This window comes from Peromyscus maniculatus, chromosome 16 (genome assembly GCF_049852395.1).
Source record: "Peromyscus maniculatus bairdii isolate BWxNUB_F1_BW_parent chromosome 16, HU_Pman_BW_mat_3.1, whole genome shotgun sequence".
NCBI lineage: Eukaryota > Metazoa > Chordata > Mammalia > Rodentia > Cricetidae > Peromyscus > Peromyscus maniculatus.
Window position 1 is genome coordinate 63997689 of NC_134867.1, and position 21564 is coordinate 64019252.

Below are 21564 nucleotides of genomic sequence, written 5' to 3' on the forward strand. Positions count from 1 at the left end.
GAGGCTCTTACTGAGTTCTCACAACAGTTCAGTGAGAATATAGGGTGACTGCACTGGGACTTTCTCTGTCTGTTTTTTGAGACAAGGTCTTATTATATTACCCCAGCTGGCCTAGTACTAGCTCTGTAGACCAAGCTGGCCGCAAACTCACAGGGATCTGCCTGCTTCTGCTTCTAGAGGAGTGCTGGGATTTGAGGCCTGTATGTCACCCTGCCAGGTCCTGGGGCTGTTTTTGAGGTCATAGGCTCCAGAACCAATAAATAACCACACTGTGTTAGTTGAGTGAGGAGTCAGGCCGTAGATAAGGCCCTGGGGGTGCTTTTCATTGACTTCTGTGCTGCTCCTGGGGTGCCCAGAACATCTGAGGCAAAGAAATGGGCCACCCATGCCCAAGCGACTCAGCTGAGCTCACACCACGGGGTGGGGGTGGGGGGGGGGTCACCAGGGAGCAAAGGCAAGCCAATCTGGGCTGGATTCTGCTGGGCTAAGGACAGGACAGGTGACATTTGTCTTTGTACACAGGATACAGCAAACAGTCTTTTATCAGTCAGAACAGCTGTTTGACAAACTGCTTTCCTAGGAGAAGTCCGGCCCGTGGGAGGATGCTCACTAATTAGGACCCTGGCTGGCTCCTTTGAGTCACCGAGGGAACTCCAACAGCTGGAGAATGCAACTCAAGGAAGGAACTTGGGAGCCCCAGGGTTACAGGCTCTGTGTGAGCCAGAGGTGTGTGGGAGAAGGCTCTCTCTCACACAAGGCCTCCCGGAGAGGTGTGGCTGAAGCCAGTCTCCGAGGGAGGCCATCTCCCATTTCTGGGGGGAGCAGGGGAAGGAGAGCAGGAAGAGCCGAGAGAGCCATACTTGATGCAGGCCTAGGGAACATCCGAGGCAAAGAAGTGGGCCACCCAGGGCAGACCAGATGCCAAATGAGCTGTGCCTGCCACAAACAGCAACTTCCTAGGAGGGTTTTCCCTCAGTGGGAGTCACCTCCTTTTTCAGGAATCTTTATGTCCCTATGTGCTCAGCGCAGGTGCACACCTTGAATCCCCGCACTCCGGAGGCAGATGCAGGCTGATCTCCGAGTTCAAGGCCAGCCTGGTCTACAGAGCAAGTGGACAGGACAGCCAGGAAATACACAGAGAAACCCTGTCTTTAAAAAAACAAAATAAAAAGAAGGAAGGAAGGAAGAGATAAAGAAGGAGAAAGAGAAAAATATAAACCATGGTACCAATTTCAGATAAAAGGAAGAAAATGGAGGAATTTTGAAAACTTAACTTTCTGTCTTTTTAACCTAAAACTTGGAAGCTTTTGCTACTTACTAAAGCAATAAAAGTAATTCACACTTCCAGGTCGTGGAAATTAAATACTGCAAAATGCTGTATAAACAGCTCGATGCCTTGAAGGGGTCTTTCACCCACTCCACGGTGAGCATCAAGTTATTTGAATATCATCCCGGAAGTGGCCGCCTGTCCTTGGCCCTTGCATGTGGGGAACGGGCAGCAAGGGTCTGACTGGACCACCCGGACCTGCTGTGTTTCCATAATTATGTGGGTTGGCTTCATCCAGACAAAGAGAACCGTCTGAAGGCACTAAAGAAATTCTGAGGGAGAGGACAGCAGCGGGCAGAGACGCGATACCAAGTGCTGCTGGGTCCGGGGCTCCCAGGGAAGGGGCTTTAGAGGTGGGCCTTGTGCATTCTCAGCCCAGACGGGCAGCCATTGACATTTCCCCCATTCCAGCTGATTAAAGGAGACCAGGGAACAACTTACTCCTTAAATTGCAACAACAAAGGCCTGCCTTCTCCATTCAATCAGAACAGCTCGGCTGCCCGATTCAAATGCTAATAGCGGGGCCAGAATTGGTCCCTAAATGAGGGAAACACTCCTCCGACACCACCCACCACCCTACAAATGACCAGCCAGCGGCCTGGCCACCAGAATTCTCCCAGGTGTAGGGTCTGTTAAATGTCTCATGGGAAACACCCTAGCGGTGAGAGAGCAGATTTCCCAGAGGGTGGGGAGGAGAGGCCTCCATTCATGAGCGCATCTGACTGGAAAAGAACTTGGTCTCCTGGAGAACCACCTTCCGACATTTTGACAGATTGGATGCATCTTGTGAATACCTTGAGGAAGACCACCGCCACAATCCATCCTAGTTTCTGGAAGGCCTCTGTGGACTTTGAGTGAAGGGCTTGGTTGGTTTCGCAGCTCTCTATCTGTCATGGACACCTGTGCGGCCTGGAGTCCCCTGCCTGCTTGTTTTATCCACCTTGGGCTCACAGGGCAGGCCAGAGTCAGACTGCCCCAGTTCAGCTCCTAGGTGGCAACCTCAGGCCGGGTCCTAGACCCATACCCTGGGTTTCACTGTGTCCTTGGTCAGTTTGGAGGGAGTGAGGGTAATGCCCACATTTCCATGCTGTTGCAGAAAAGTACATACAACACATGCAAAGGCCGTCTCTGCCATCATGACAGTGGTACGTGTACACACACACACACACACACACACACACACACTTTACATCTGCCTTGTCTGTCACTATGTGTTGTCGTCCATGCTGATCTCACACCTCCCCACCCCTCTTAGCAGGGTGGTCACTAGGAAATGGTACACACACACACACACACACACACACACACACACACACACACGGAGGCCATGGCAGTGCACAGGGATGTCCAGCTAACCTCCTACTAACTAGGAAGCACGCACTGCTGGAGCAAGTACTAGATTCAAGCTCATGCAGAGGAGCTTCAGTGACCCCAGTCCTGGGCAGGTGATGAATCCCCTGCCTCGCCTCTGCCCTCTTTCCATGTTCCCTCACAGCCACACAGAGCCTTCACCCCATCTTAGCCCACACCAGGTTCTCCCTCAGGATTGGATTGTATGGCCCTTCCTTTTCTAGGAGGCAGCTTGAAGACTGTTTGGTAGCGACAGTGCTTCAGTGTCTACGTGACAAGAAAAATGAAGGTGACCGTGAGGGGACATCAGACGTAGAAGAAGACACCAAGGGCTGGACACAGGGCAGGGCAGTGGGTCTGGTGGGAGGCTGTGAGGAAGGAAGGGGAAGGGAAGGAGGGTGGGAGGAGGGAGGGAGGGAGAGGAGGGAAGGAACGGGAAGGGAGGGCAGGGAAAAAATGGAACCTGAGTGTGGTGGTTCACACCACAAAACCAGCCTTCTGGAAGATAAGGCAGAGTGATTTTGAGTTTGGGCTACAGAGTGAGCCCCCAAGCCCTTGTCTCAGGGGGTCAGGGGGAGCTTACCTTCTGGAGAATTCCATGTTAGCGAGGGAGGTGGAATACATCTGGTACAAACAGCTAAGGTATATTTTGCCCCGGGAATCCGTCTTCATCTTACCCGTAATCTTGCTCTGTAAGATGCATTTCACGGTGAACACATCCTTCCTGCTCCTTTTAGCTACCCGCCTTGTAGCTAGCAAGCAATTGAATTTCTCAAGCATGGGGACGCAGACCCCCTTGTACCACTCTGGTACAGGCTGGCAAGCACGCCACATGCAGTAGCTGTCCACTGTCCCGTTTTCCATGATGGCTGAGTGGAAACACCACTCTCTTGTTCGGGATTACAGTGCCTGTGCTGTGTGGATGGACACCTCACCCTTGCCTTCCCCAGCCTCACATTCCTGTAGGTGTGACGTCTGCACTTAAGCTGTTCTGCCTTTATCTCAAAGGACAGCACCAAGAGATGGGGGCCGCAAGAGCTCAAGAGCCTGCACCAGCCTGACACTGGAAAGAACAAACGTATCATTTCAATAACGGCCAAAAGTAGTATCCAGGGTGCTGTTTAGGACAGTATTTTAAAAAACCCAAACATGCGGGGGTGGGGTGGGTGGGGGGGGTGCACGCCTTTAATCCCAGCACTTGGAAGGCAGAGGCAGGCGGATCTCTGTGAGTTTGAGGCCAGTCTGGTCTACAGAGAGTTCCAGGACAGCTAGGGCTACACAGAGAAACCCTGTCTTGAAAAAAAAAAAAAAAAAAAAAAAACTAGGGCTGGAGAAATGGCTTAGAGGTTAAGAGTACTGACTACTCTTCCAGAGGTCCTGAGTTCAATTCCCAGCAACCACATGGTGGCTCACAACCACCTGTAATAAGGTCTGGTGCCCTCTTCTGGTCATACATGCTGTATACATAATAAATAAATAAATCTTAAAAAAAAAAACTAAATAAATAAATAAATAAAAACCCAAACCTACTGTTATGAATTGCACCACTCTTTAAAAGGAGTAGGAAAATATTTATGTTCATCTAAATGGTTACCTTTTTTTCAGTGCTGGGAGTCAAACCCAGGGCTTCAAGCATGCTAAACCCATACGGGGGTTACATCCCATGCCAGAAATTGCTCAAACAGGAATAACAACAACAAAAACTACAAACAATTATATCACTAAGCATAGAGTACTAGGTGGAAGGGTGGTCCAAAAGGAAGAAATGGACCTAGAAATAATGAAAATGTGAAGCTGAGGAGGAAGGAAGGATGAGGGGATGTCTGAGCTGGAGAAAATATGCCACCCCCCAGGCCTGAGATAGGAAACCATTTGTATACACACTGTCCTTCCTCACTGAGACTTGGACCCTTTGCTGGGACTGAAGTTGTTCTAAAGGCCCAACAGGACAGAGGTCACCCAAAGATGAGGCTGAGTCCCACACACTCACCTCCCCCTGTCCTTGGGGCAATCTTGGGGCCGACTCACGCTGCTGGCACCTTTTCCTCCATTCCGTAAGTCGAGAGAGAAGGCTCTTAAAAGAAAACAAAAGAGGTCTCCTTGCAAATGTCCTCCAGTGGGCCCTTTTCATCAAGCCCGGAGCCATGCCCTGGTCCCTCCATCACCTCATGGCAGCCCTGTCTTCAGTGCAGGACTTCAGGCTGGTGTCCACCCTCTGGGCACACCAGCCTCACTGGGCCAGAAGCCTTTGTGCCAGCTGCTCCAGTTCTGAACAGGATGCCTGTCACCTCGCTCAGTGAAAGCAGGTAAGTGAGATGATAGACCCACCCCACAGGCTGCAGGACAGCCTTCAGGAACGTCTCAGGAACGTCAGAAAGAAACTGGGATGCAGTGAGGGAGGGGTGAGGATTGGTGGCCTTCTAATGCACACAGATTCACCTCACAGGTTCTTGGCCTTAGCAGTTTCCCCAGATGTAAGTAAGTTGTATTGTTTTGTTAGGCATTCTCTCCCCCTCTCCCTCCCCCTCTTCCTCCCTCCTCTCTCTCTCTCATTCTCTTCTCCCTCCTCCTATCTATCTATCTGTCTATCTATCTATCTATCTATCTATCTATCTATCTATCTATCTATCTATCTCCCTCTTTTCTGGGACATTTCATGGTAAACTATCTCAAGTGACAGGAAAATAAACTCCTAGGATTCTTTTTTTTTTTTTTTTTTTTTTTTTTTAGTAGATCAAGAAGTATTTTTTCTTATCATATTTCCTTTTTATTTATTCTTATTTAAAAATATTTTATCCCTTTTTAAAATTTTTATTTATTTATTTTTCTATTATCAGCTTGATACAGTACAAATTCTTATCCTAATAGTGAACTGTTTCACTGTCATCACAAAGAATGAGGCAGAATTTGAAAATGTTGATGGAAGAAAACAACATGTCAGCAGAGCATGATACGGGAGCTCATAGAGAAGAACCAGCAGCTTACAAGTGAACTTCAGCTAGAACAGAACCCAGTGGCACACCGGGAACATCGAGCCTTTTTATGTACCAACCACAGATCCCCCTCTCATCCCTCCTCTTGCCCCCCCCCCCCCCCCCCCCCGCGCCTTTCCCCTCCTCGACCCCCCCCATCCCCTCCTCCAAAAGGGTAAGTCCTCCCATGAGGGGACAGCAAAGCCTGGTACATTCAGGTGAGAGAAGATTAAGCCTCACCCCCTGGGGAAGTCTACAGAGACAACTGAACCAAGCTCCTAGGAACTCAGGAACTTTAAACGGACAGCAATGGCGGTGGAACCTGCATGGGACCGGACTAGACCCTCTGCAAACGTAGCTGGGTCTGTTTGAGGGGCCCCTGGCAGTGTGACCAGGATCTATCCCTGGTTCTTGAGCTAGCTTTCTGGATCCCATTACCTATGGCCAGGATTCTTTTATAAACAGAAAAAATACTGCCAACCAGAGACTAAAACTCAACTATGGGATTAAGAGGAGAAATCCAACATCACAGCTTCAGTTCACTTCATTACACCCGCCCCTCTGAGTTCAAGGGAAGCGGCCAATTACAGAGAAACATGCAGGAAGAAAGCCTAGAGATGTCTTCAGAGTTTAAACTTTGACTCCAGAGTGCTCTCTGCACACGTGTGCATACATCCACAGCACATGGATGTCCCTAGGACCTTGCTCTAGAACCTCCAGCCAAGTGTTCCCATATGCTCAGCCCAGGGCTCCCATGCCATGAACAGCCATTCAGAGCCTTATTAAACACTAAGGACACGGACCTTGGGGACGGAAATGCATCCTTCCTTGTAAAGTTAGCTGGCAGTTGCTCTCAGCATAATACCTGGGACACCCAGTGAAGAGGAAAGGAGGTGTCAAAGTCATGCTTTTCTGCAGACTTCAAAGGTCGCCCCTCCCCCCTCTTTACATTTTACTGTCTGGGGAGCTGACTGGTCCGCAGCTGTCGGCAGGGACTGTGTCCCTCTGTCAAACCTGCCTCTTCCTGGGCCCATAAAACTACAGCAGGAAAGTGACTACAGGTGTGGAAGGAGTGTCCCAGTGATGTCCCCAACACCTCTGGGAGCTGCTCAAGGCAGAGGGCCAGGCCAAGGGAGGTGGGGGAGGTGCTGTGCACACACACCACCTACCTATGTGCTGGGTTCAACCTCGTGCCACAGCTGGAATGAGGTGAAGGCTCTGCCCCCCACATCCCCACTCCCCAGCACAGAGAGCCCCGTGTGCTCCTCCCAGGAGAAGTCCTGTGCATGCAAGCTCTCTGAGCTAAAGACCACTGGAAGCAGAGCACCTCAGACGTTTCATGATCCAGGTGCAGGGATGCCATGCAGAGCCAGCATGGGTACAAAATGCTTGGAGAGCCAGCTGAGAGCCATTGGGCTGGATTTGCATTCCTCACCCAAGAGAGATGAGCTGAGGGTAATGATACACATTAGTAATGCCAGCACTTGGGGGACTAAAAGGAAGAACTGGAGTTCCAAGCTAGCCTGGACTACACAGTGAGAGAGACAGGGTAGGGTGTTAAAAATCAAATGTTCATGTTTCCCAAGACATCAGGATTTTTTGAGGTTTTTTTTGTTTTTTGTTTTTTTTTTTGCCATTCACGTAAAAACGTATTTTTTTTCAATAAAGAGAAATTGGTAATTATGAAATACCCATGAGCCTACTGATAGAAAGCCTAGGTGAATTCTTGATCACTATATGTTACTTCTTTGTACCAATGTCTTGAAGCAAAAGAGGGGGGGAACAGATTTATTTAAAGCAATCTTAAAGGATTCACGTTGGTTTTCTTAGGCAGGTCAAGAAATAAATGTGTTTACTTTTTGTATAAATTTTTAATTTTTTTGAGAATTTCACACGAATGCACCGTGTTTGTGTCATTTCCACCCTGCTGTCCCCCTGCTCTAACTTTTCTCTCCTGCTCTGTTGCCTGATGGTCTCTTATTTTATGCTCACTATTGTTACACACACGCACACACAGCTTCCTGCGTGTGTTTTGTTTTGCTGTATGTACACGTGACAAACACACTTCTGTGTGGATGCTCCGGATCTGAGCTACGGCCCCGCCCCGTGCTTTATCCCACAGCAAGCGCTGTATCCAGTGAGCTGCTGCTGCCCGGCCTTGACTGGCTGCATCATTTCATCAGCCACATGACATTTTTTAATAAGAAATAAGTCTGTTGGCCATTTCACCAAGGTTCCGATTCTTACCCAGACACTTCACATGGTCAGAACAAACACATTTTGGATCATCTGAATCCCACCCCACCCCCAACACACACACCCTCACACTCCTGCTCTGTAGACCAGGCTGGCCTCAAATTCAGAGATCTGCCTGTCTCTGCCTCCTGGGTGTTGGAACTAAAGGTGTGTGCCAGCATGCCTGGTGGATCACCTGAATTCTCAGGGTTCATGGTTTCTAACTCTAGGGAGCCACAAAGCTATTTTCCCTTGGGGACAGGCTACTTTTCAGCAAAAACTAATGACATGTCCGTCTGACACTAAAACCATAGTCACAGCTTATTCATTGCAACTACATGGCTTAAGCAAAATTTCAAATTACATCATTACCTTCCAGGAGCCACCTATTCCTGCTGAGAAGCCTATACTCCAGCCTTTCATCATTGGGGACAATTGGCCATTGGAATTTTGAGAATTTTTCCTTTATACATATTACTGTTGTGGAATATTATTTTTAAGATGTGTTACATATGTTTATAGTGTGGGATATTTGTTTAATGAGGCAGAGATGTGTTGCTTTCTTTTATGTTGCATTTGTTTAATTCTGTGAAGCTGTGTTACTGTGCCTGTCTGAAACACCTGATTGGTCTAATAAAGAGCTGAACGGCCAATAGCAAGGCAGGAGAAAGGATAGGCGGGGCTGGCAGGAAGAGAGAATACATAGAAGAAACAATCTGGGAAAAAGAGAAGAAAGAGCAAGAGAACAAGGAGAGGAAGATGCTGGGGCCAGCCACTCAGCCACACAACCAGCCACAGAGTAAGAGTGAAAGTAAGATTTACAGAAGTAAGAAAAGGAATAAGCCCAGAGGCAAAAGGTAGACAGGATAATTTAAGAAGAGCTGGCAAGAACAAGCCAAGCTAAGGCCAGGCATTCATAAGAAAGAATATGCCTCCATGTGTGATTTATTTAGGAGCTGAGGGGGTGGACAAAAGAGCAGAAACAAACAACATTTTACATTAGCTTGAAGAGCATTGGGAGTGAGTGGAAAGTCACACATTTTTGTGAAATTAAGGAAAAGTTATCGGCCTCTATTTATGCAAAAGCAGAGAATCTAAAAGGAAAGAAAACCAAACATGAAGGAACTTATTTGAGGCACTTCCTGGTGTTTTCCAATATATTTATTTATTTTATGTATGACTGCTCTATCTGCATGGACACCTCCAGGCCAGAAGAGGGCATTAGACCCACTGTAAGTGATTGTGAGCCACCATGTGGTTGCTGGGAATTGAACTCAGGAAGAGCAGCCAGTGCTCTTAACCGCTGAGCCATCTCTCCAGTTCAGATCTTCCTGGTTTTGTTGATCATGTAGTCACTGAATACAAACGTAACAAAAACATAGTTCCCTGAGACCAGATGAAGTGTGATCCTGGCTGAAAACAGAACACTAGCACTAAAAGCCATAGTCCCATTTGGCTTCTGTCTTTGGAGGTCATTAGTGCCATTTGTACTATGAAGGACTATGGCACATCTCAGAGTTCTGGGATCCAACAGGGACCAGCATGGAGGTGCACAATGTAATAGACCTGAGGGTCTGAGTCTGGGCATTTTGTCTACTACAATTAGGTGATTGCCTGTAAAACCCCAAGTGCAGCTGTGAGGGATGGAGAGCAGACAGCTGGTTCCAAATCTGAGTGACTGTGAGCAGATCTTAAAGCAACAACTGCCCCACGTCCCCACAAAGCTGGTGTTTCCTGTCCCTTGGCACAGACCTGACTGGAACAAATCTCTGCAGCCGCGGTGGGTTCTGTTGAGTTGCAAGGTTTGGAAAGAGATGTGCTTTCAGACACAAGGTCTGTTTGCTCGTGACATTGCTGGATGGACTTGAGGGCCGAGGGGGGCTACTAACTGCCTCTTGGTTCTATGAATTTGGGGGAAAAATATTCAGAAACATGAGTGGAACTCTTTTTCTTTAAATGGTGCTGGGGATTGAAACCAGGGCTTCACACATTCCGGGTGAGTGCTCAGCCACATCCGTGGGGTCCGAGGTCATCTCACTTACACTGCCTGGGTAAGCTGGGGCCAGGGCATCTGACCAGCCAGGCTTACATCTCTGAACTGGCAGCTCTGAGGCCATCTGCACCAGGCTGGGAAGCTGAAATGTCAGATCATGGCTTTTTTTTAACTCAGTAAGACCAGCATTCTCCACCCTACTCATATACTAAAGAAGAAAACCAGGTGTTGACCACAGGGAATCCTCCTTTAAATATATGCCACAAGTACAGAAGCAGCTGTGGCATTATCTGAGCCGGGTTTATTCCAACTAATAACAATATGGGGGAGAGGGCTCCCCAAAAATCCTTTCTTGCCATTGTTTTCATTTTTTAATTCCCAATTCCAACCAAAAGCAGTTTTAAATGTAGCATGCTTTCTTTTAAGTCTAAGTAAGAACTGCTAAAGGAAGCACTCTGTGAGCCCTTTCTGTAACTCGGTGTGTTTAGTTAAAAACACAAAGTAGCCCTGTTGAAGCTGAGACCCTCAATGGGCCAGTGAGCTCCCCCAAGTCAGAAAGAAGGAAACTGAAATACAGAGAAGTCGGGTCTGCCCAAGGTCTGCAAGAAATAACCGGAAGAACGGGGTCATGGGGCAGAGCAGCCGGTTTGTCCTTGCTTGAATTCCCGTTCCTCTTCACTTCACGGCCATAGACGCTGTGGGTTTGAGTGCTTATGACCCGTGCTTGGTGGAAGTCAGTTTTTTTTTTTTTTTTTTTTTTTTGATTTTCGAGACAGGGTTTCTCTGTGTAGCTTTGCGCCTTTCCTGGAGCTCACTTGGTAGCCCAGGCTGGCCTCGAACTCACAGAGATCCGCCTGGCTCTGCCTCCCGAGTGCTGGGATTAAAGGCGTGCGCCACCACCGCCCGGCGGAAGTCAGTTTTAAGTCACTGTCGTCACAGCAAAGGAGGAAATGTCCCCAGTGAAGGTCAGAAGTGCTCAGGCACCCCAGGCACCGGAGGCCACTTCGCCCCACTGTCAGGCTCTGTGAGGGACACTGGACGTTTGACGAAAACGCAAGCCAGCATGTCCTAAGTCCCTTCTGAGCTCACCATGAGTGGATGTGGCTGGGTGGGAGGAGCTTACCAAGGCCAGGGGAAGGCAAAGCCAATGACGATGGCCTTGGTCACCCTACTTCTCAATGACTGTCCCTGAGACGCGCATAACGGTGGACCAATACGAGGAATCTTCTGGCCTGGAGACGTTTGAGTCTATATCTGATGATAACGGGCTGAGGGTGAAACATCACGTGGGCAGAAAGGAGGACACTGCATGCACAGGCAACAAGAGATGGGAAAGAACTGGAAAAACCAGCCTGGATGCTGAGGGATGGGGGTCAGGGTCAGGAGCATGGATGCTCCACGGTAGGAGTCCAGGCGTGAGCCCCAGCCAAGCAGTGTGTTTGGACTCTGCTCTGAGCTACTCCAGGGTGAGGCAGTAAAAAACCCATGTGAAACCAAGGGGCACACACCATCACAGAGACCAGAAATCCTTGAGGGGAGACAGAGTCCTTTGACTGGAGCCACTGGGAAGTTTGGACGTAACCAGAGGAGATCTGCAGGGGTGGAGGAGGGGGCAACGGCAGGCAGAGAGCAGGGGGCAAGAGATGGCTGCTCTACCAGGGGACAGAAGACCCTGCCCGCATGCTGAGCTTGTCTATGCCCTTAAATAGTATGAATTTATCTTATGCACACATGCAGACATGGTATGTATGTGCAATTTATCTTATGTAGACATGTAAACATGGTGTGTGTGTGTGTGTGTGTGTGTGTGTGTGTGTGTGTGTGGTATGTGTGAAATTTATCTTATGCAGACATGTCAACATGGTGTGTGTGTGTGTGTGTGTGTGTGTGTGTGTGTGTGTGTGTGTGTGTGGTATGTGTGAAATTTATCTTATGCAGACATGGCATATATGTGAAATGAAAGTTTCTTAAAATCTCTCCAGTCTTTCCGGCAATGTATCAAATGCTGAATGCCAGGCCCTTTCCTGCACACTGGTAATACAGTAATAAAGAGAAAAATGAAGAAAATGTAATAAAATATAAATTATGTTAGATAGCAGTAAGTGCTAAAAAGGAAACTAAATAGCAGATGGACTTCCATCCCCCTAAACCAAACAGCACTGGCCTCACAGCCGAGACCCGAAGGGAAGGAGTTGCCGGCAGGGACACATAGGTAGGATTTCCAGACAAAGCACCTGCATGTGCCGAGGTCCAGGGTGGGAGTTTGTCAGGATGAACGAGGGACAGCAAGAGACCAGGTGGCTGGCCAGAGACAGCAAGGAGGAGACAGCCAACGGGAGTGGCGCACAAGGCTTGCAGACTGGGAGGTGAGACCTCGGGGGACAGCCAGCAGGAAGGGATGCAGTGCTGGCATAGGACAGGCACGGTGAAGGGGCCTCACTTGACGTGACACTGGGCATGCTCACACTCTCGGTTCATCTCATGCCACAGGGGAGTCCACTCAGCTCCACTCCTTACAAAGGGCTTGTGCTGATGTTCTGCAGGACGGACACACACACACACACACACACACACACACACACCACACACACACACACACTGTGAAGGGTCTCCCCCAGACAGTGAGATCCCAGCCTGTGTCACACTCGGGACCCCAGCTTTACTCAAATACAACAGAGGGTGTGCCTCAAGCTCTATGTGGGAGACAGGGAACAGAAAGTCTCCTGTCAGCACCTAGCCTCCGCCCTGAGGAGTCAAGGAGGAAGACTGAACAGAGAGGCCTCTGTTGGCAAAATGGCATCACCTTGAAGCTGAGAATAAATGCGTTTACAAGCCAAGGCAAATGTTCAAAGAGGCCTGGGGCATGGAGAACAGATGGTGGGGGGGGCGGGGTGGGGAGGCGGGAGTATGCCCTGCCCCACCCACAAGCTGCAGATTTAAGTGTTTACAGGCTGTTTATGGTCTGAATGCCCACAGCTCCACCCCTCTAAGCTCTGAGACAAGAGAAACCGTCTTCAAGGGTCATCCACACGCTTGGAAAGCATGCTCTCATCTCCTTCAGGAAAGTGCTTTTTCTGTGAGCGAGCAAGCGAGTGACCTCTTCCTTGGGAAGGTGGGTCAGACTTTCTCCACTTTCTGTGGGCGGTGAAAGACAAGCGTCCTGTCTGGGGGGGTCTGTAGACAGCAGGGCAGAGACCGAAGAGGGGCAACCATTGCAGGCTCTTCCCTGGCTCCAGCCACCAGTCCCAGGAAGGGCTGGGTGGGAAGCAGGATGAGTCCACAAGTCCTTTAAAATCCAATCACTGGAGTCCCAGGGGATGTTTAGACATCCCGTCTGTCAGGAACACCTTTGCTCAACTGTCATCCTAACCACTTTCTCCGTACTCAGTGAAGGTGCTGGTACTCAGTACTCACCCCAGAAGGATGCTTATGGGAAAGGGAAAAGAAAATAGAAACGCCAAGTTCCTGCTACCAGTCAGCTCCGAAGACAACAGAAGAGAGACACATTTCTGTGAAATTTTCGCATTAGCTATTACCCTGGTCCCTTTAGGTACTTCAGATCCCTTCTAAACACATCACGTTTCAGCATGGGGATGCTTGTTTGTTTGGTTTGGGTTTTTGTTGTTGTTTTATGTTTTTTTTGTTGTTGTTGTTTTGTTTGTTTTTTCCAGACAGGGTTTCACAGTGTAGCCCTGGCTGTCCCAGAACTCACTTTGTAGACCAGGCTGGGCAAGAACTCAGAGAGCTCTGCCTGCCTCTGCCTCCCAAGTGCTGGGATCAAAGGCGTGCGCCACCACTGCCCAGCACACAGATGCTTTAAAACTATCAAAACATTAGTCCCTTGACAAGTTAGCTCATCTGCCTACTTCTCACAGTCTATTTTAAAGCCAAATCAATGAGGAATTTTGTTTTTGGGTTGGTTAGTTTTTGGTTTTTGAGATGAGGTTTTTAGATTGTCCAGACTGACCTCAAATTCATTACGTAGCTAAGGATGACCCTGAATCCCCAGTCCGTTTGTCCTCTTGTCTACTCCCCCAGTGCTGGGATTACAGGCATACAGCACCACATCTCTTTTAAATGAGTATGTACCGTGTGTGTGTGTGTGTGTGTGTGTGTGTGTGTGTGTGTGTGTGTGTGTGTGTGTTTTGCAGGCAGTTCTATCTCTGCCTACCAGAGTGCTGGGATTGCAGAGTGTGCTATCAAATCTTGCTTTGTATGTGAGTTCCAGTGATTGATCTTTGATCAACAGGGTTGCAAGACCAGCGTTTTTTGACCACTGAGCGCAATTTCCCGGGCCCCAAATGAGAGATTTTTAATGAATGGATGCATTGGTAGATAGATGAGTAGATGGGCAAGGTGATGGACAGACGGGTAAATGGATAGTGGATGAGTGGATGATGAAGAGGTGTACAGATGGCTAGGAAGATGAATGGACAGACAGGGAGATGGGTAGAAGTATGGACAATGAGCTTATGAATACACGGTGAGTCAGAGGGTAGATGGTTATGAGGGTGGGTAAATGTATGAATGGATGGGAGAGTGATATTTAGTTAAGGTTAGAAGTAAGCATTTGTCCGGATGGTGGTGGCGCACGCCTTTAATCCCAGCACTCAGGAGGCAGAGGCAAGTGGATACCTATGAGTTTGAGGCCAGCCTGGTCTACAGAGTGAGTTCCAAGACAGACACCAAAGCTGCACAGAGAAACACTGTCTTGAAAAACCAAAAAAAAAAAAAAAAAAATCAAATGCTTACTTAGTCTTCTTAACTAGACACACAGCCTCTTCCAGAACACAGCTGCTTAAACAGTGGGTCATGACCTCATACAAAGTAAAGTAATTAAATGTTGCAACATAAAAGGTTTCTGAATATTTCCCCACCATCATTTCTTAGTGGATAACTATCAATTCAGTGCATCTTTGGACTGTATTGTGTTGGAATGTTTGGTTTTAAACACTTCTAGTTGAGCTGCTGATTTGAATTTGACTTTTTCAAAGTATTATTGAGTAAATTTTGGCTTGGGATTAGAACAGAATCTCCAAAACTTTTGAAAATGGTTGCAAACATACTTCTCCTATTATTGTTATGATGTAGCTATGCTTAGGATGGCTGTAAACATATTTCTGCTACCATTATGTATATGTGCTTAGTGAGTTCTCAGCATCGAAGATGTACTCTGCTAGCATTATTATGTACATATGCTTAGTGAAGTTTTCAGCTGGAGGTTATAAAATCTAAATATCGATCCACTCTGCTAAACGCTGAGTATGCTCTGTGTCCTGAAGGATCCAATATTCAACAAAGATGTGACTCTTTATGTAAAACAAATAAGCATATCAGCCCTTGAGCATGCAAATTTGCCTTTGTCTTTAATAAACGGTGACATTTATGTGTAACAAAGAATTGTTTTAACATAAATGTCTTTATGATTTACTGTTCATAAGGGATTTGTATAACTGCTTTAAGGGCTTACATAAAAGGTCTTGAGCAAAAGAGGGTCACAAGGGGGCAGAGTTTTCTTTTTGGCATTTTGTTGTTGGTGTGTGTGTGTGTGTGTGTGTGTGTGGTGTGTGGTGTGTGTGTGTGTGTGTGTATGTGTGTGTGGTGTGTGTGTGTATGTGTGTGTGTGGTGTGTGTGTGTGGTGTGTGTGTGTGTGTGTGTGGTGTGTGTGTGTATGTGTGTGTGTGGTGTGTGTGTGTGTGTGGTGTGTGGTGTGTGTGTGTGTGTATGTGTGTGTGGTGTGTGTGGTGTGTGTATGTGTGTGTGGTGTGTGTGGTGTGTGTATGTGTGTGTGTGTGTGTGTGTGTGTGTGGTGTGTGTGTGTATGTGTGGTGTGTGGTGTGTGTGTGTATGTGTGTGTGTGGTGTGTGTGTGTGTGTGTGTGGTGTGTGGTGTGTGTGTGTGTGTATGTGTGTGTGGTGTGTGTGGTGTGTGTATGTGTGTGTGTGTGTGTGTGTGTGTGTGTGTGTGTGTGTGTGTTTGACTCCTGGCCCTCACAGGCACATGTTCACACACACACACACACACACACACACAGCAAAATCAAAGCCAACCAAGCCCCCCAACCCCTTCTCTCCACGGAGTGACTTTCTCAAGCCCCCCACTTCCTGTTCAGTCTCTGCCCTCCTCCTTGCCCTGTTCTCTCATCCCCTTGTTCCTCTCTCTCCTCTACCCAGCTCCTGTGCAGAACGCCCTGTTGGGTGCCAGTTCTAAACTACACACCCACTCGGGAAAAGACAAGGGCACGGCAGAACACAGGCCTGCAGAGACACCCGGGTCATCTGAGAACCCTCAAAGCACTGAAACTGGCCATGCACAATGCTCGGGTGCTCGGACCTCACCGGACTATTAACAGGGGGGTTAGGGATAAGAAACATCTGCGATGTGGGGGGGGGGGACCTCTGTCTGATTTGGAAGCACATCAGTGTTCTTCTAGTAACCAATTTAGGGGCCCCTGCTCAGGCCACGTGCCTGCAGGCTGAGTGGCTGTGGTGTGACGGCCCGTCAGATCTACCTGTTGGAAGTAACCCCCTCCTGCAGTAGCTGTGGAAGGTGGGCCTTAGCAACAGGTCACGGGCCACAAGGCTCTGCCCTCCACCAGAGCGGGCCACTGATAGAAAGATTAGTCTGCGCTCACAAGTGCCCCACCCACCCCTCCCTCTCCTAATCTCTTGTTCTTTCACCTTCCTCCAGGGAATGATGCATCAAGGGCCTCCCTAGCTGCAGGCCCTACCAGTGTTCAGAAGGGTGAGACATGGGCCTCAGACATGCCCTTCCTGAAGCACAAAGTGGGCCGACGGTGAGCGACCTCACGCACACAGGCCTAAGTCTCCCTCGGCTATCCACACTAGAGCACCAGGGCCTTCAGCATTTCCCCTTGGGGCCACAGGCTCTCTCTCATGCTGCCGCCATGTGAACCCACAGACTGACCTTCAGCACAACAAAGCAACCTGGTCTCCAGTGAATGTGGGGCGGGTGGGCAGGCGGGGGTGGTGTGGTGTGTTTGGTTATTTGAGGATGGTGATGGTGGTATTTGTTCAGTCCAGAGCATTTGGTGAGCGAAGGTGAGGGCCTGGTTCCAGGGCCAGTGCTGCAAATCCAAACTACCAGCACTCCTGAGTCTTTCCCACAGCTGGCTGTGGTAGGGCACCCCCCCAGTCCCAGCTACTCAGGAGGCTGAGGCAAAGAGGTCAGTCTGAAAGAGACTGTTCAGTGAGACCCTTGTCTCAACACCCAAAGCCACAACAAATGGCTGATTCCCAAGTGGTTCCCATTATCCCCAGGTTCCAGGACGGGGCAAATCCACACCAGTGAACAACCATCTCAGGTATAGGTGTTCTGCCATCATGTGCGTCTACAGCGAGGCCAGGGAAGTGTGACAGGAAAAGCCTGTGAGGTACCACACAGGGCTGGTGGACCACAGATGCCTGAACACTTGAACTGAACTGGTGCCCAGCACCTGGTTCTCAAACTGTGTCCACACTAGAAGTCCCTGGAGGACTGGGCCGAGCCCAGAGTTTCAGGAAGTAGAAAAGGCCTGGACATTTACATTCTCACATATCCCAAGGTCATTAATCCAGAATCACTGAGCCGTATGTATAGCGTGTGTTATGGGATTGGTGGGTTTTAGGGCTACTGCTCCATCTGTGTAAACAGTAACCTGCCGTGCCATCTTCCCGGGAGAGAGTCACCTGCTCCAGGACAGGTATGTGGAGAAGACTCGCAGGAGCTGACCTGCATTTGACCATCAGCAACACCGATAAGGGCTTCAGTTTGCGGCAAAATTACCAGCTTGCTTCTCTCACACCATCAGACCGACTCCTGAACAGGCAAAGGGTAACTTCCATCCTTGGATGCTCATTGTTTGAAAGCTAAACGATCCCAGAGAGGTGGCAGGGATCATCCCCGAACAACGGAAGCGCTCTCCCAAGGGGACTTAGCCAGTGAGCCAGCATTTGGCTTTGGAGCGGGCAGTTCCCGCAGTGGACTCGGGAGACAGATGGGCCATTGTCAGGCCTCCCTAGACAGCACCACTGGCATCTTGCCTGCATCTCTGGGGGGTGAGAGGAGACACGGCCATCCCCAGGGGACAAAGCATATGATATCACCGGTACCACGGGAAGCCGAATTCAGAAGACTCCTGGCTTAGTGGTTACGCCTCCTTCAGCACCAACTTCATGGCACACCAGCCTGAAGCTGCATCTCATGCCAAGTGGTTAGACCACCAACCCGTGAGCCCGCGCGCACACAGAAGCCCTGAATGCATACGGCACGTGCGGATCTGAGTCAGGTTGGAGCAGCCCTTGTCTTGCCCTCTCCTCCAGACCATCCTCCACAGCTGCCGGGGTCTACCCTGGATGGTCCTGCCTGTTGACAAGATGCCAGGGCCATTACCTTAAATTCATTTTGAATTCAATTTCAGTGGTACCTCTTCCCCTTTTCATGTTTAAAAGAGCCTCAACTCAATTTCAGTTTTATTTTTTTCTCACCTTGCTGTGAACCATCTCCTCCTCCCGGCAGCTCCTGAGTCACCACCAGGAGCCCAGATGTGTGTGTGTGTGCCTTGCTCCTTCAGACCAAACAGGGGCTTGGCCTCCCCTGGGCCAGGCCAGATTAAAGGCAGGGGGCTTTCTCACAGTTTGGTGTGAGCTGCATCAGCCTCTGTATTGAAACTAATTTCAAATTCACCTGACTTTCCTCAGCGGGGAAGTGAAGGGTAACACAGCAAAGGCAATTAAAGGAAGGCGTCCAGAGTTTGAAGCCACTGTCTGATTTACTCATGAATTTTGACATCGGAGGCTGGAGAGATGGCTCAGTGGCAAAGAGGACCAGAGTCCAGCTCCGGTTCATTGGGACTCCAGCTCCAGGGGATCTAGCATCCTCTCCTGGCCTCCTTGGGCACCCACAAGCATAAACGCACATACAAACACATACACACAAAATAATAAAATGTATCCTTAAAAATAAATGAATTATTGGAATCCATAAACTCATAGTTGTTCATGAGACATTTCCTGCACACACCGTCCTACAAATCTTGTTATCCCCAGTTTAAAGGAGATGGTTAGAGGTAGGGTGGGTTTGGATCCAGGGCTAATCCTGTACCCAGTGGTTACTTGATAACTTGTGTGACCAGCTTCTCCCACGATCCTTTTCCTCCCTCTAAAGTGGGTCCTGCTAAAAGTTTTAGTTACAGCATTGCCCAGGCTGAGGGAGCAGATTAGCCAAGAGGGTGTTGAGGGCACATCAGTGCTGTTGACAGTCACCTGCCAGGCCTACATCTCACTGCCTTCCATGAGGACCAGGTGTCCGCATGTCAAACACTCACCCAGGACGCTGTTTACTTTTAGTTCATTCTCCAGGGTCTTTTCCCACGGCCCTTTAATTATTACAGAGGGTCCTTTAAATCATCTCGATTTAAATATGGAGGTTGTAATAATATTAGCATCCCACAGAGAGCTACTGAGTTAAAGTTGGGTCTGATGTGTCCCAACACTCAGATAGCTCAGACAGGAGGATCAAGAGATAGAGGATGCCAGGGTTGGGTATAGTTCCCAGAATCCAAGAATTTGGAGGCTCAGAAATGTCTGTATATCCATTTCCAGAGGATCTCACACCATCTTCTGCCCTCAACAGGCACTGTATGTACCTGGTGTTCACACCTGCAGGCAAAACGCTCATTTAAAAAAAAAAAAAATCTCAAGGCCAGGGGGCTGGAGAGATGGCTCAGAGGTTAAGAGCCCTAGCTGTTCTTCCAGAGGACCTGGGTTCAGTTCCCTGCAGCCCACACAGCAGTTTACAACTGTCTGTAGTTCCAGGGGATCGGACACCCTCACACAGACATGCAGCCAGGCAAAAAACCAATGCATATAAAATAAAAAATATTTTTTAAAGATTTTAAGGGGGCGGGAGAGGTGGCTTGGTGGTTAAGAGCACTGGTGCTCTTCCCGAGGACCTGAGTTCAATTCCCAGCAACCACAAGGTGGCTCACAACCATCTATAGTGGGATCTTATGCCCTCTTCTGGCATAAAGTTGTACATGCAAATAGAGCACTCACACATAAAAAAATAATAATAATAAAATCTCATGGCTGGAGAGATGGCTTAGAGATTAAGAATTAAGAGATTCCCTCTTACACCTGTCAGAATGGCTAAGATCAAAAACAATGATGACAGCTTATGTTAGAGAGGATGTGGAGTAAGGGGAACACTCCTCCACTGCTGGTGGGAGTGCAAACTTGTACAGCACCTTTGGAAATTAATATGGTGGTTTCTTAGAAAATTGGAAATTGATCTACCTGAAATTCTAGCTATACCATTCTTGGGCATATACCCAAAGGGATGCTCAAGCATACTACAAGGACACTTGCTTAACTATGTTCATAGCAGCATTATTCACAATAGTCAAAACCTGGAAACAACCTAGATGCCCCACAGCTGAAGAATGGATAAAAAAAAAAAAAAGCGTAGTATATTTACACAATGGAGTATTACTCAGCTGTTAAAAAAATAGAATCACGAAATTTGAAGGCAAATAGATGTAACTAGAAAAAAATCATCCTGACTGAGATAACTCAGACCCAGAAAGACAAACATGGTATGTACTCACTTATAAGTAGATATTAGATGTAAAATAAAGGATAACCATGCTACAATCCACAGGCCCAGAGAGGCTAGATAACAAGGAGGGCTCAAGGCGGGGATGCTTGGATCTCCCTGAGAAGAGGAAATAGAATAGATTTCATGGGTGGACTGGGGCGAGGGGGAATGGAAACATGAGGGATCAGTTGAGGGGTGGAATAAAGGAGGAAAGTACTGACTGGAAAGGGGGCACATTTTGGGGTGAGGTAGAAACCTGGTGCAAGGGAAACTCCCAGGAATCTACAAGGATGACCCCAGCTAAGACTGCAAGCAATAGTGGATATGTAGCCTGAACTGGCCATCTCCTGTGACCAGGCAAGACTTCAGTGGAGGGAGTGGGAAACCAACACAGCCACATAACCTTCGACCTACAGTCTGTCCTGCCTGTGGGATGTACGGGGTAAAGGTGGCACAGAGATTGAGGGAGTGGCCAGCCAAAGACTGTTCCAGCCTGAGACCCAGGCCAAGAGAGTGAGCCCACCCCTGACACTGCCCAGAGCACCAGGACCCAGAGGCCAGATGACTCAGAGACCTAGGATAGAACTAAACATGACTGGAGGGAAAAAAAAAAAGTCAATGTAATGATGCCTAACTATATTCTGCTGTACTCATAGATTGGTGCCTACCCCAACTGTCATCAGAGAGGCTTCATCCAGTAACTGATGGAAACAGATGCAGAGACCCACAGCCAAACATTAAGCCAAACTCAGGTAATTCTGCTGAAGAGAGGGAGGAAGGATTGTAGATGCCAGAGGGGTCAAGGACATCACAGAAAACCAACAGAATCAACTAACCTGATCTTGTAGGAGCTCACAGAGTCTGAACTGACAACCAGGAAGCCTACGTGGGACTGACCTAGGTGCTCTACATCTACAGGACAGTGTGTAGCTAGCCTACTTGCAGGACTCCTTACAGTGGGAGCAGAGGCTGTCCCTAACACTTTGGCTGGCTTTGGGGACCCTATTCCCCACACTGGATCGCCTTGCCCAGCCTTAGTACAAGGGGAGGTGCTTAGTCTTACTGCAACTTGATATGCCATGTTCTGTCG

The 21564-nt window shown here is 48.6% G+C and overlaps 1 protein-coding gene across 4 annotated transcripts in view; it reads right to left on the reverse strand.

The window, feature by feature from the left end:
• LOC102904007 (uncharacterized) overlaps nucleotides 1-21564 on the reverse strand; it is a 60984-nt gene that overhangs the window by 5828 nt on the left and 33592 nt on the right. For all 4 annotated transcript variants that reach the window (XM_076552897.1, XM_076552896.1, XM_076552894.1 and 1 more), the window contains exons 7-8: nucleotides 4668-4751; nucleotides 3261-3367 (exon numbers count right to left, since the gene is read on the reverse strand). In XM_076552897.1, the coding sequence (XP_076409012.1) occupies nucleotides 3261-3367; nucleotides 4668-4751 (191 nt within the window). The remainder of the gene's footprint in view (nucleotides 1-3260; nucleotides 3368-4667; nucleotides 4752-21564) is intronic.